Genomic DNA, 14,260 nt, shown 5'->3' with positions numbered 1-14,260 from the left:
AAAACTCCACTAAAGAAGAGAAAAATGATTGCCAACCAGAAGAAAAATTGGATAAACTTGTAAAACCAGCAGAAAGTAAAACTTGTGATAAGCCAGCAGAAAGTAATAAAGCCAAAGAAGCATGTGATAAGTGTTCAGAAGAGCTTTGCTTAGAAGAAAAACCTTCGAATGTCATCATGCCAAAAAAAGAAAATGATGGTTGCAAACAATTAAATTTAGCATTAGTGCCAGTGCCTCAGAGTCAGTTGAAAAAAGATGCATGTGGAAAGAAAAAATCATCACTTGTAGGTATAATACAAAAAGGGAAAGAATGGGCAGCTAGTAAGTCTTCGAACAAAGATCAGAATAAAAACCTGAAACTAATGAAACAGGTGGAAAAGGAAGAAATATCGCTCAACAAGGAAAAGCGGGCTTTGCTGCAGAAAAAGAAAAGGATGTCAGAAGAAAGGCAATTGGTCGAAGTAGAAAAGAGCTTGTGCGATGAAGAAACTAGCCAATTTGAAAAAGAAAAAAAAATTTTTACGTCTGAAAAGAAAATGTTAAGTGATCTGAAACGTTGTATTGAACAATGTGAAGCTGAAGAAAAAAAAAACAAATCTGGAAAAAGCTAAACAAAAAAAAGCACTTATGAGTTTTGTAGGATATTCAATAAATTAATGACCGTGATACATTATTTTTTTAGAATTATTATTTCAGCTTGTTCTAAAACAAACATATGTATGTATTACTCCTAAAACATTAAAACATTTACCTCTTGTGGTGTGTGTGTATGTCTGACTCGTGTAACAAATTATTGTTTAAAAACAACATTTGGAATATATTTTTATTGGGTTTGTTTGTTCTCTGAAATTAGCTTCCATGTTTCTTAATATTAGATATCATTTAGCACCTGCTGTAACTAGCATCAAAATATGTTTGATCCTTCGCTGGTGAAGGTAATTCAAAAATTTGTTTAAAATTATATTTTCCTGACTTCCCACTGAGTCATTCTAATATGAAAATAAATCGGCACATTTAAAAAAAAAAAGAGTTTAATATCACAAATAATTCAATTTTTGATTGATAAAGCATTAATAGAAAGTAATTAATTTTTTATTTTATAATTTTATTATTTGTATTGTAGGTTGTTCAACAATACACTGCAGCATTAAATGTTCTTTATTAACAGAACATTTTCAACATCATGACATGAGTCCTCTTCAGGGTTATTTACATTTGTATATACAGTAGACCTCTTAACAATGTGTGAATTGTCCCATATTGTTGAAAAAATGTTGAAAACGTTCTGTTAAAGAAAATCCCACACTGCAGTTTATTGTTCAACAACCTACAATACAAATAATAAAAATAAAAACGGCTAGTATTAAGTTTTTGTGCAGCTTGTTTTAATTTTTAGTTGATATTATTTGAGATGGGGCAGTTAAAATTCATTTTGAGGATGATACGGTATGATGGCCTTAAACAGGTTGGCATTATTTGTTTCAGTATGGCAAAGGAGCGCCAAGAATGAATCATCTCTGCCTCAATAGAAATATAAGTCAGTTTAAAGTGAATAGAATAGAAAAGGGACAAAAATTTTTAATCGCAAAAGTGTTGAACTTAATAAGAAAAGCGACTTTTATTCGGCAGTTCATTGGCAAGTTGTATAAAGGTGACAGTGACTGCAAAACGTGTTCAAAAGTGAGAAAAGAGATCTGTTGCATGCCAAAGAAGGAGTACGAAAGGCTGAAATGGCTGGAGAAAAATGTGAAAAATAAATTCAAAAAGAGTGAACCGGAACACGGCCCCAAAGAAATAAATCTTTCTTTAAACTGCAAGGGAGAGGACAGCAAGAAGAACGATTTTGAAAATGCAATTGCCGATTGCTTAACAAAGATAAAGGCAGAAAAACAGATCCTTGAATGTGAAAAGAAACAACTGGAGCTAGAAGAGTTGTCCATTTCTTACGAAAGATGTTCCTTGATCGGAAAAAGAAAGAATCTAGAAGACGCGAGGAATTTATTGCAGAACGAAAGAGAAACTCTCTTGGATGAAGTGGGAAAACTATTATCAAAGTACGACTTGGAAATGTACCAAACTGAAGGAAAGAAAAAAGGAACAGAAGATAAACAAAAGATGAAATGTTCTTGATATTGCCCTGACATAATGATGTGAATATTAAACTTGTCAATTAAGCACAATATAATTATTTTGTAACAACTGATTTAATTTTTTAAATTGTGTGCAAATTTAAGTTAATTTATTTCAATGCTGATTTTATTAAGAAATGTTTCAGAAATAATAAAATTTACAATAATTAAATGTTAACTTTTGACAGCAACAAGTACAAACTAAAATGGAACTGTTGTTGTTCTAGATCTGTAAGGTGGATGAAATTGTTCTATTCAAATTGACCTTATCCCAGATTTTTAATATAAAATTATTTAAAAAAATATGGCACCATTTTTTATTTTTTCCGCTAGCAGTTATTATTTATTATTAAATAATCAATTGTAACAAGGCGTTTAGTGTTGTGTATAATTCAATATCCACTGAAGAATAAGTCCTATTTCACACGAGGCAGTTAGTTGAATCAACTAGTTGACCAAGCAGGTGTCAATAAGTGAAGCAACATTAACATTCTCATCTCCACTGGTTGACCCGACTCAAAAGAGACTAGTTGCCATTCACCCTTCACACCAGTCTGCTAGTAGAATCAATTAAATGGAACAACATGGAAAGCGTTCCTTCCTCAAATTTCAATGTGGAACAGTTTATTGAAAAAATGTGGGTTGAGCTGTAATGAGTATTATACAAAATTAAAAGAAGTGTTGCAGAGAAGTGACCAGTTATCCCGATTTCAACAGCACTAAGATTTCCAAACAAGTGGAAGGGAAGGCACAAAAAGTGCTTCTCCTGCTTCCTCGGGTTCCAACATCGTATTAACTCCCACTGGGAAGAGAAGTTGATTCCACAAATTGCCTAGTGTGAAAGATAAAAGAAGTCTTAATCTGGCAGTAACCATTTGAGAATCAACCAAGCAACTCAGTTGAATTATCTAAAACTGCCTCGTTTGAAACTAGCTTTAGTTTTCTGAAAGTTAAAAAAAAACTATTTACTATTTCAAATAGTGTTCTCTCCCTAATCTGATTTCAGTACTCCCAACATTCCAGTAGGGGGGCCGCGGTAGCCGAGTGGTTAGCGTGAGAGACTCTCGGGGTCGTAGATCCCGCAGTCGTGGGTTCGATTCCCACCGTCGCCTCTGGTCTTTTTTTCATGCTCCCCCCCCCAAAAAAAAAATCCAGTAATCTTAACTGGAAAAAAATTCAAGGTATTATTAGAGAATTTTAAAGGAAACAAATGAAGCAGAATTTAGGGGAAAGGGAGAGACAGAGTGAGGGAGTGAATGAGAGAAAGAGGAAGACAGATTGAGTGAAAGGGATCATACAAAAGACTATATAGATGTGAGAGTAAAATAAAGAAAGAAAAAGAGAAAGAAAAGAGAAGAGAAAAGAAGAGTGAATGAAGAGGGGTCATACGAAAAATCAAGACCGATATACTATACAAATTTCACAGAATTTCTTTTGTTCAGTGAATCCCTCGGTTTAATGTTTGTGCACATAATAATAAAGTGTTGAGTTGAAAAAAATTGTTTGTCCACATATGAATTTTTTAACATCCTACAGCAATTCAGACAGATTATTGAGATAGCGACTGTATTACAATCGACAGGCTTATACATTTGATAAGCGGAGCAATACACAAGACAGAAACAATTTTTAATAAACATTTTGCTTTTTGAAATAAATGAGTTTATGATTCCATACTTATATATTATATTATTCTATATAATAAAATATAAAAAAGGAAAACTCAAAAGAAATAGTGTTTTATTGAAAAAAGTAAATACCTCAAGTACAATATCAAGAGGTGGTGTGCTTTTGGCAGTGACCGGGAGCGAGAGGGAGTCCATAATAATGAATCTGATAAAATCCATTACAAATTTATGAGCAGGGTGATTGCTGACATTATCATGGCTTGACACCCTTGCCACTTCCGGCTGAAATACCTTAAACAAATAAAATGTCATTATAATTTTTGAATTTGTATGAGAAAACAAGTAGTAATACTTCATCTGCAGGTGTTGGTGGTTCACTTGTTACAGGAAAAAGAGTGTTTGCAAGAGCAGTTAACACTTCCTGACTCATAAATACAGACATCAAATGAGGATTGCTGTGGTAGACAAGGAACAAAAACTGAATTATGTTCACTGCATAATGCACTCTGTCAGATTCGGCTTCGGACGATCTAAAAATATACGTTATTTAATATGAAATAGTGGACAGATATGACGTGGGTAATTTGCTCTTACATTTTTATGTGGTTACTTAAAAGAACGCGAACCATGGAAAGCATTGCAGTAACTGCTTCAGCACAGAGAACTATTTTTCCCATGACACTCGCCATCGGTTGATTTGCCGGTACTCCAAACAACAGACTCCACGCATTAAGGAGGTCAAGCTTTAAAGCATACAATAAATAAATGAAATAAAAACATTTATTCAAATTTTTACCTACTTTTGAATCAGCGGGAAGGAGTTTTACAGGTTGGCCCATCATCAGTGCCATAAGAAGGAAATATATTTGTGAAACATCCGTATGATGCTGAAGGAGCCAGGTGAGCTGTTGAAATCCAGGAGTACCTGTGTTTTCGATTTTCGATTCTCGTTTTGGTATAGCAGATCCAAGTTGGCAACCAGCTATAATACGTTATTAATTTAAGGAACAGGAAAAAATTCACGAACTTTTACTAAAATAGGCATGAACCAGAAAAGAAATTATCAAATTAAATTCACAATAAAACAAAAATTCAGACTGAATGTATTTAACCTTAAAAATTCACAATAAAAAAATAAGAAAAATAAGGAAAATGTGTTACTTTCATATTATTCCTTTACCTAGAACTACACCCATTCGATTTTGCAGTACAAGATCTGCAACATGCAGCCATCCACCACAACTTGCCCCATCCTTGAACTTAATCATGAGGTTGGGAATTGAGCATAGGACGACAAGGATCCGCAAGCCCCATATCACTGTTGAAGAGTGAAGCTGTGGCTGGAGAAATAACAAGGGCCAGTCCATACCTAACACGAGGGCGATCTCCTCACAGAAGCTAAACCCCAAAGTTAGTGTTAAAAAAAACTAAAATAAAATAAAATAAATCCATAAATAAAACAAGAAACCTAGTGTTCACAGCATTCCTAGGGGTGAATAACAAGCTGTGAAGGAGCTGCAAGCATCTGTTTCTCAAAATAATTGAGCTTGCGCCTTCACCGCTATCAAAGATCTCAACGTGGTCAGCATGGTCAAAAGAATTTCCAGAAGAAGTATGTGAAGGTTCTTGTAATATGATTGTTTTCTCTGATGCAGTCGTGGAACAAGGAAGAGTTGATATAATGAACTGACCAAACCTAGACAATAATTCAAAATATATTATTTTAATCAGTTAATAGTGCATAAAACTATATTAATTTACGCTAGAATATCACTGGTATCAGGTTGAGCCAGTAGAAGAGCTCCAAGCAACGTAAGCATCAAATCTCTTGTAGGGTTGCTCGCAACTGCTGGGAGGATGTAGAGCAGCCGTTGGATAAGCCTCATTTGTCTTATTAAATTGATATTGCATTTTTTCTCACTAGACTCAGCCACTAATTCATACAAATGCTCAAAAAGACTTCTTTGTAGATCACCAGGTGCTTCATGCCAGACCTAAGAGGAACAAGTGAGTATATATAATCAAAAATTGTGGTTATTAATTGTATAAATTTTGTATATTTTATTAGCACATTTTAGTACTATTTATTATGAATTATTAAGTTTTAGATGTATCAACCACTTTTATACCCACAAATACTTTAGATCATGGTGTGGTTTTCATGAAAAAGCAAATACAGTTGTTTCTGTCAAGCTTTCGACCTATTTTAAGGTTTTTAAGTTCATCAGGCAGGACAAAACAATTTTAAATATATCTACAAATTGGCGTAAGTTTTTCACAGATTTCAAATTTCTTTGAAGACCGACTCAGTCCCAACGTTGCCTGACAGTAAAATCCTTGACCATCCAAGTATTAGTGAGGATAAATTATTCAATTTTGCTTAAACCCCTTGCAACTACCATACTATTATTATTATTTCAAGTACAGATATTTTTTTAAATTTATTTTGGGATTATTTAATAGTTTGGACTTGACTGGGAATAAGACTCTTCCTTTTAACAGATTTTAAGACAAATTCAAAATACACCTGTTGTTATTAATTATGTTAGTCTCAGTTTTAATAAAAAAACAGATGTGTTAAGGGGATCAACCAATGGTGTTAAAAAAGACATTTTCTTTAAATTAAACTAGGATTTTTTTGTGCATCATTTGCCATAAAGGATTTTTTGAGCACCGGAAGTGATCAAAACCAATTTTGAAAATTTTGGCCAAAAATCTTTTTTCTTGCTTTCCTTTTTGTTGGATATGGATGAGAATCTGGATTATAAAGACTTCGTAAGCTTTTCCACCTTTTTTATTATTATTAAAACAAAAAGTTAGAAAAGTTTACGAAGTCTTTTAAATCCAAAAATANGAAAAGTCACAATTTTCCATTCAATTCAAAGTCCAGGTTTTTAAAAAATATTTTTATTTTTATTGGTTTTTGGATTATTTAACAGTTCAGACATGACTGGGAATTAGACTCCTCTTCTCTTTTAACAGATTTTAAGACAAATTCAAAATATACCAGTTACTATAAATTATGTTAGTTCTCAGTTTTAATAATAATAATTAAAAAAAGAAAAGAAAAATAAACGTGTTAAAGGAGTGTCAACCAATTGTGGTTTTAAAAAAGCCTTTTTTTTTTTTTTTTTTTTTTTTCATTAAACTAGGACTTTTTTCTGCATCATTTGCCATAAAGGATTTGCAATTTTGAGCACAGGAAGTACTAGCAAGACATTTTTGAAAATTTTGACCACAAATTGAATTTAATTTTTTTTATTAAACTAAATTTTTATGCAATGTTTGGTTGGTGTAAAGGATTTGCAATTTTGGAAATTTTGGCCAAAAATATTTTCTTTTTTTTAAATATACATATATTTTATTTATTGAACTGTTTACTTTGAACATAAACTTAAAAATCTGCATTTTACCTTCATGTTCCTTTTCACAGTTTCTGTTCAATATTTTGAATTGCTTATTTTTTCCAATTTAACAAGGGCAAAAAACTAAAGATTGTGTTGAGCGCTATCTTGGAAATAAAATTAAGGCCATGAGAAAATTTTTTAAATGATTGTAATTAGGGACAAAGTTTTATTAAATGTTTAACATCATGTAAAAATTAGTAAAATTTAAAATTTGCAAAAAATGCCTCAGCAGGTTCTTCGTATGGGAGGAAAATGAGAGTAATTTTTCATGTGATCAGACTATTAGTTCACAAAATATTAAAGAAACATTAGGAAAAAGAATCCAAGGTTGACCTCCTTTAATTGTCTGGGCTAACTAAAAACCTGACAAGCATAAAACTATTACCTCAATATCACAAAGTAAATCTTGAAACGCCATTATATTAGGAATTGAAGAACTCTCTCTTCCGCTATCAACTGTCCCGACAAGACTGAAGATTAAGTGAAGAATGTGGCTGTTTAAAATTTGCTTCTTCCGCCTCAGTAGCATAGCGAGCGTCTGGTATGCCCTCCGTCGGTCCATCTCGCACTGAGCGACCCTATCGCTCTTCACAACACAGACGAGGGCTTTGACTCCAGCGTATAGGCTTTCGACATCCTGGGCCATCGAGATGAGCCCGAGCAGAACAGAACAGCCCCCTACACTGTCAATCACCTTTGAGACAGGACGTGGAGTAAAGACTCTCACGCCCAAATATCCTACTATGACGCCACCAAGCGACCTGGCTGCTCCACACAAATGACCAGCTGCATTGTGCAACACTCTGATTGGTGTCGCATTCTCATGAGATGACATTCCAACCTGTAAAAACAAATTATTGAAATATCAGAAACCATAAAATAGAAGACTAATGACTATTTTTGAGGAAATATATGCTTTTTTAACAAGTTTACAGGAAATATATTCATTTGGAAAAACCATTTACCTGTTTGGCAATAGATTTATTATCAGCACGGCTATAAAGCTTTCTTATTTTTGCTAATGTCAAATGAGAAACTGCTTTCGCATTAAGTGCAAATACTATTTTTTCCTCTGCTACGATTGGTGGCATTGGCTCGTTACCTTAAAAATAAAACTTATTATACTAAATTATCACCGAAACTGCTAAATAATGATTATATATTCAAATACGACAAATACCGTGAATGTGCGGTGCTTGGAAGCTTGCTAGGTAATGCGGTCCGAGTTGATACATGATAGGAACAGAATGAGGACTGAGCACTTCCTCGATTAAATGGCAAGGGCCTTGTTTCCAGGAAAGCCTGGAGTACCTGCGCCACATTGGAGGCGTCCCGATGTAGCCGTACACAGAAGAAGCTACAGTGAGATTTGCAGCACCCCCGCCAGGGTTCTGAGAAATATAGTGAAGTTTCTGTGTATGAATGTGCTGGCCATCGACATATATCGAAAGAGCGCTATTTTTGAGCACTGCCCGATTAAGTACAAGAACGAGATGGTGCCAGTGACCTTCTTGTAATAAGTCAGGACACCAAACCCTGGCTGTCCAGTCAGAGGCTGCTTCTGGCTCCCAATCATTCCCAGCTAAAATAAAGATAAACATTTTCCATTAAAATATTCGTTACGGCCTAAAATCAACTTTATAAACATCCTTCAAGGTACAACTTACTGTTTAAAAGTGGAGTTTCTTGTGTTGTTATAATAATTGCCTTGTCTCGAGCTGAAAGGACAACTGCTAGGCATATTAAGTGCTGATCCTTAGCTGGTTGTAAAGTTCGCACTAAAGTAAGAAGTCGCACACAATGAGGATCGGATCTGGGATCTGAAAAACGCTCGACACAAATCCACGTGGAATAACTCAAACCAGTTTGAGGAGGAAACATCCTATCACCTAAAAAAATCAAATGTAGTGTTTTGTCAAACCAATTGAATTAACTTTAGTGTTACCTGCACCAATTCCGCCTACGACGCTTATGTCAGACGATGTCAATGTGGCGACGTTTACAACAGATGGTCCATTTGGCGACTGAGGAGCTACGCTTGGTAAATAAAGACAGCCAAAGCCCTCAGCAGACATGTCGAATTCGGTAAAAGGTGGTGAGAAATTCGTCCCCTGAGATCTAGGAGTAGTCATAGAAACCAGGGTTTTTACCCTTGTAAGTGGTACTGCACCACCACCTTTTAACCCTTTGCTCAAGTCCTTATATGATAAGCAGCTAAGAGGATTTCCAAGCCTTAAGAATTCCCTGGACAAAATTAATTTTAAAAAAATTGATAAAATATTCGGATTCACTAGGCAAAAGAAATATTTGAAAATTGTATAGTCTAAGCTTGTCTTTGTCTTTCATGACTCTCCCTCTCTCTCTTTTCTTTTTCTCTCCCTCATTCTCATTAATTGTAAGAGGTCATAACATAAATTTGTGAGATTTTTTTAAATAAAATGATATTCATTCAATCTTTCCCCACTCTATCTCTCTTCTTTTTTTTACTCACTCACTCATTCACTCACTCCCTCCCACCCTCTCTCCCTCCTTTTTCCCTCTATTTTTCGCTCCTTTTTCACTCTCTCACTCATTCTTTCACACACATTCTTTGACTATTTAGCTGACGCTCTCGCTCCCCTGCTCTTTTTTTTTCCTGCAAATAATGTTTCTTTAAACTTCTCACTCCTTAGATTTTTTTTTTACAATTCGGATTACCGGAATGTTCGGAGTACCGAAGTTCGAATTAGGGAGAGAGCACTGCACTTTGGGTTCAAACCCTGAAATTTAAAATTGGGACCCTTCAAATAACGATCACTGTGTCAACAAATTAACCATTGTTGCCACTAGCCATTATCATTATTATTATTGTATCAACATTTAAATCTAGAATTTTTTTTTGTAATTAAACACCATTTATTTTTATGCGAAATATTTTTATTGCTAATACATTTCGGGCCATGTCCATTAATCAACATTTATTTCATTTTTAATCAAATTTCTCGTAGTTTGTTGGATTTCCTCAAGTTGTTTGCTATTGAATGGGATACACCTTTTATTGATGTGTGATCTCCACATCAATCAAAGGGAATTAAAAATAAAATTAAAAAAACAACAGGGTTCTGAGTCTGCGTCAGCTCAGAAAATAAATGGCTATCATTTTGAAACACATCAAGATCCAAAATTGCAATTCTTCAGTCAAGAATATTAAAAAGATGAAGAATTTTTCTATTTAAGTTAATATACCTTAAATCCTTAGGTTCGACTGCTTGTGTAGCAAGGCGTTCAATCATATATTGTAAGGGTTGATGAAGAGGATGGTTTTCATCCTGGAGCGGTACAGAACCAATGGACAAAAGCTCAGCAGGAAGTCCTGCCTCACACATGATCTGCTGATTTCTTTCAGAACGAACAAGAGATTTCACAATTTCCACACAATAAATTTCTAGTTGAAGTGTTTGCTAAAATAAAACAAATTAAAACATAAAGAAAACGATTAAAAATGACAATTTGTCCGTATTCCTAACAAGTCGAAACAATTTCAAGTGTGGTGCTGTACCTGGGGGTAATTTTGATGGAAGATTGATGGAATCATGTGAAATAGAGCTATAACGACACCAGAATGCACAATTATTGGGTCAGGTGTTGGAGGGGTCAAGTTGAGACTAGTGACTCTACGAGTCAAATAGGGCGACTCCAAAGATTTCTGCCCCTAAAACAAACCATTATTTAATAACGTGTGCTTAAACAGCAGATTAAAAGTTCTGCACCTCGATATGTTTATGCGACGGTGATCTAAAAAGCATCTTGTTCTGATTAGGCTTATCATACAGATCTATGGCTACATCGTACAACAACCTAATGACGAGACATGCATAGGCCACATGTTTAGGCAGAGACTCGGGTAACCTGTAAGAGTTCATTAGAATTTTTTTTATATGGAATTGTTTTGCTTTGAAAAAACTAAATTTAAAAAATTACGTTGGTTCTTGGACATTTCCTATGAAAAGATTATGAAATGTATCGTCAGTTGAAGGAAGAATAGAACTATCTGCTACTTCAAATAATGTCTTATCACTGAAGCATCCCAGGAGACGGAGTGTATCACAAAGACTTGTTAAACATATCTAAAAAAGATAATAAAATAAAAATTATTTTAAAAAACAAAAAATAAATATGTATTAAGAACGTCTAGTTTTTTTTTTTTTTTTAACTTAATTAGGTTTGTTTCAGCAGCAAGTTTCGTACAGGAAACAGTGCTTAACCCCAGGGCAGTAAAAGTATGGAAGAAGTTCCAAAAAAGCGCAGCTGGAACCCTTACTGGAGAAATTTTTCCTCCAAATTTTTAAATAATTTTGATAGTTTTGTATCTAATAATACACAGATTTTTTTTTGTTCATTCTCTGACCAACTTAAAATGCTTGAATAATTCCACACTATCATACCATCCGGCAAAATAAGTACTAACTATTAAGGGTTTTAAGTCGCTCCCAACTCCTCTCTTGTCATAAAAAAAAAATCGGAAGAGGAGTCTGAAGAAGATGAACTTGAAATAAATGAGAGTCGCATGCGCAGAATTTTAATGCACTAGGCCTGAGGGCATATTTCTAGATATTTTTCTTTCTGAACTAGTCCTGAACTTGTAGTAGTTGCGCTAAAAAACCAAACTATTTCCGACCTCTTCTGATTCCTCTCTGGTGGTGTTTAAAAGTTTTTTTTTTTTTAATTGAAAACTTGGACAAACCTCTTGGTGAAAAAATTTGGCATTGGCTGGCTCAAAACGCATGGCGACTGTGATCGTGTTGAAGATGGTATGCAGCAAACTGAGGATCTGTTGTGGGGTAAACTTGTCCCATGGAGGCTGTGGCTCGTTTTTCAGGCTACCTTCCATCGAAACAATAACACTTAAAATGTACACAAATCCGCCCACTTTACGAAAGACATTTCGCGTTCTGTGGCTTTCTCTAAGGCACTGAAGAACACACTAGAAACATACAAGGTATAATTATAAATTGTCGGACCATGTAACAATTAATTTATTTACCTTCAAAATATGTCCCTTCAGTGCAATAGCCTCAGCTGGAGAACCGTGCATTAAAGCTAGTAAAGTACCCATGTCATCATCCCCACCTACATTTAACATTAATTCTCGTACTATGCCTGTAAAGTATAATTTTTCCATTAAAATCTTTACTATGTGCAGGATTACACATAATAAAACATAACGGAACAAATGAAACCAATACCTAAAATTTGATGTCGACATTCAGGATACAAGACCATGTTCAATGCACATTTTGCTCCTCCACTTTCTCGGAAAATGTTGGCATTGCTTGTGTTTCCATTCAAGAGGGATGTCAGAGCTTCGATGACTAGCATACCAAGGTTCTCTTGCTCTGGGTTTATCACAAATTCGATGTTCTTTTCTTGTGACTGTTGTCTCTCTTTCAGAAGTGTGCTGTAACGCTGAAGACAAGTCACAAAAACCTCCAGGATGCCAACTTCTCGATAGACATCTTTGAAAATCACATTGTGCCTGCGATCAAACATAATTATTAACTCAAAAGACTCATAATTAAGAATAATACGACAGTGAAACACCACTGACTTAAGAATGTTAAGTAGAGTCTTCATACAAATTATGCTGCAAGATACTGAATTTTGCCCTTTCAACAATATTGATAATGATATGAGCTCTTTGCAAGGTACAAAGTTCAGTTGAAATACAATGAATTCGAGAAGATTAAAAAATTTCTCCTGGAAAAAAAATAAGGAAAATTAATATGAATGTATACAACAATGATGAGCAAGAAATAAGAAGTTTAATTTAGGAACATAAAAAACAATATTTGGTATCGAACTCTGAAACACAACAAATGTAAAATTAATTATAAATCCCTAATTAGTCTAATTTGTCTCAAAGCTTTTGAAAGCTGTAGAATTTTAATAAAATCAAAACAGAACGAATGAAAATTCACCTGAATCTCTAGAGGTTTTAAGTGTATTTTCTCCGCAAATTGGGGCAGCGTGTGCTGACTCTCTAGAATAAAATAGTTGGCATTGTCTGCATGGTAAACACTTGAAATGGCATCTAAAATGGTACAGCAAAGATTTGCTGAGTTCGATTTTAAAAATAAGGTCTGGAGAACTAAAAAGGCTTGTATGTTTCGGACACTGGCCCCTAAAATTAAAAATACCAATTAATACTAGATGTTATAATTATTTTCTTTTAGCACTTTTAATGCAGAATTTTTATAACAGGGTCTCTCCTTGGGCTCCTATCATACTAGTCCACAACACTCTCATAACTTATTGTATGCTAATTCTACATTATTAATTTATTTTATTGTTAACCAAAAGAAAACAAAGATACTTATGTTAGGAGGAAGATGTAATATCAAAATAAACATATGATTCATTAAATATAATCAGGTCAAATTATGTTGTTCATTGTTATTGAAAATGGAAACAATTAAAAAGAAAAATAATAAACAGCCATAACAGAAAGTTTAAAGATATTAAAGATAAAGACAAGTTAATTACATCAAATATTTATGTGCATGTGCATTTTCCTTAAGAGCAGTACAAATATTATATAATACAGTGCCTTTCCAGTAATTGGAACTGGAAAAAAAATTCAAGGAGTGAGAATTTTAAAGGAAACAAATGAAAAATTATTTGGGGGGAGAATGAAAGAAAGAAAGAAAGAAAGAGAGAAAGAGAGAGAGAGAGAGAGAGAGAGAGAGAGAGAGAGAGAGAGAGAGAGAGAGAGTAGAGTGAGTGAGAGAGGAGACAAACAAAATATTTTTTTACATTTAATAAACATATAATTTTAAGTAAATTGTTTGAACTTATTTTTTAAAGCAAAATTGATAATATATGTATTCTAATAGGTATGCAATAAAATTAACTGTTGTGTTGAAATTGTCTTTGTATAAAATGTGTAATATTTAGTTACCATTAATTACTGATTATTTAGAGATTGTGAGATGTGGTCTGGTTTATGTAGGTTTAGAAAAACATTTTCACTTTTTTTAAATCCCAGGTCCTGAAGGTGATCTCAATGAAGATCGAAACTTTGGATAAAGAAAATGTTTTTCTAAACCTATATCACACC

At 33.9% G+C, this 14,260-nt stretch overlaps 1 protein-coding gene across 3 annotated transcripts in view; it reads right to left on the bottom strand.

Annotated features, from left to right (window-relative positions):
* The window catches only part of LOC106674061 (WD repeat and FYVE domain-containing protein 3), a 57,305-nt gene that overhangs the window by 36,889 nt on the left and 6,156 nt on the right, over nucleotides 1–14,260 (bottom strand). For all 3 annotated transcript variants that reach the window (XM_014406501.2, XM_024226679.1, XM_014406502.2), the window contains exons 4-24: nucleotides 13,122–13,324; nucleotides 12,752–12,900; nucleotides 12,390–12,679; nucleotides 12,188–12,303; nucleotides 11,888–12,127; nucleotides 11,125–11,270; nucleotides 10,914–11,052; nucleotides 10,703–10,855; nucleotides 10,390–10,604; nucleotides 9,110–9,408; nucleotides 8,832–9,053; nucleotides 8,345–8,746; nucleotides 8,130–8,266; nucleotides 7,550–8,005; nucleotides 5,519–5,751; nucleotides 5,226–5,453; nucleotides 4,938–5,155; nucleotides 4,558–4,739; nucleotides 4,352–4,500; nucleotides 4,110–4,287; nucleotides 3,890–4,048 (exon numbers count right to left, since the gene is read on the bottom strand). In XM_014406501.2, the coding sequence (XP_014261987.1) occupies nucleotides 3,890–4,048; nucleotides 4,110–4,287; nucleotides 4,352–4,500; nucleotides 4,558–4,739; nucleotides 4,938–5,155; nucleotides 5,226–5,453; nucleotides 5,519–5,751; nucleotides 7,550–8,005; nucleotides 8,130–8,266; nucleotides 8,345–8,746; nucleotides 8,832–9,053; nucleotides 9,110–9,408; nucleotides 10,390–10,604; nucleotides 10,703–10,855; nucleotides 10,914–11,052; nucleotides 11,125–11,270; nucleotides 11,888–12,127; nucleotides 12,188–12,303; nucleotides 12,390–12,679; nucleotides 12,752–12,900; nucleotides 13,122–13,324 (4,514 nt within the window). The remainder of the gene's footprint in view (nucleotides 1–3,889; nucleotides 4,049–4,109; nucleotides 4,288–4,351; nucleotides 4,501–4,557; nucleotides 4,740–4,937; nucleotides 5,156–5,225; nucleotides 5,454–5,518; nucleotides 5,752–7,549; nucleotides 8,006–8,129; nucleotides 8,267–8,344; nucleotides 8,747–8,831; nucleotides 9,054–9,109; nucleotides 9,409–10,389; nucleotides 10,605–10,702; nucleotides 10,856–10,913; nucleotides 11,053–11,124; nucleotides 11,271–11,887; nucleotides 12,128–12,187; nucleotides 12,304–12,389; nucleotides 12,680–12,751; nucleotides 12,901–13,121; nucleotides 13,325–14,260) is intronic.

This window comes from Cimex lectularius, unplaced genomic scaffold, assembly GCF_000648675.2.
Source record: "Cimex lectularius strain Harlan isolate CLEC.00 unplaced genomic scaffold, Clec_2.1 scaffold89, whole genome shotgun sequence".
Taxonomy (NCBI): domain Eukaryota; kingdom Metazoa; phylum Arthropoda; class Insecta; order Hemiptera; family Cimicidae; genus Cimex; species Cimex lectularius.
Note: the sequence above shows the minus strand (reverse complement) of the source record. Positions and strands in the feature narration are given on the sequence as shown.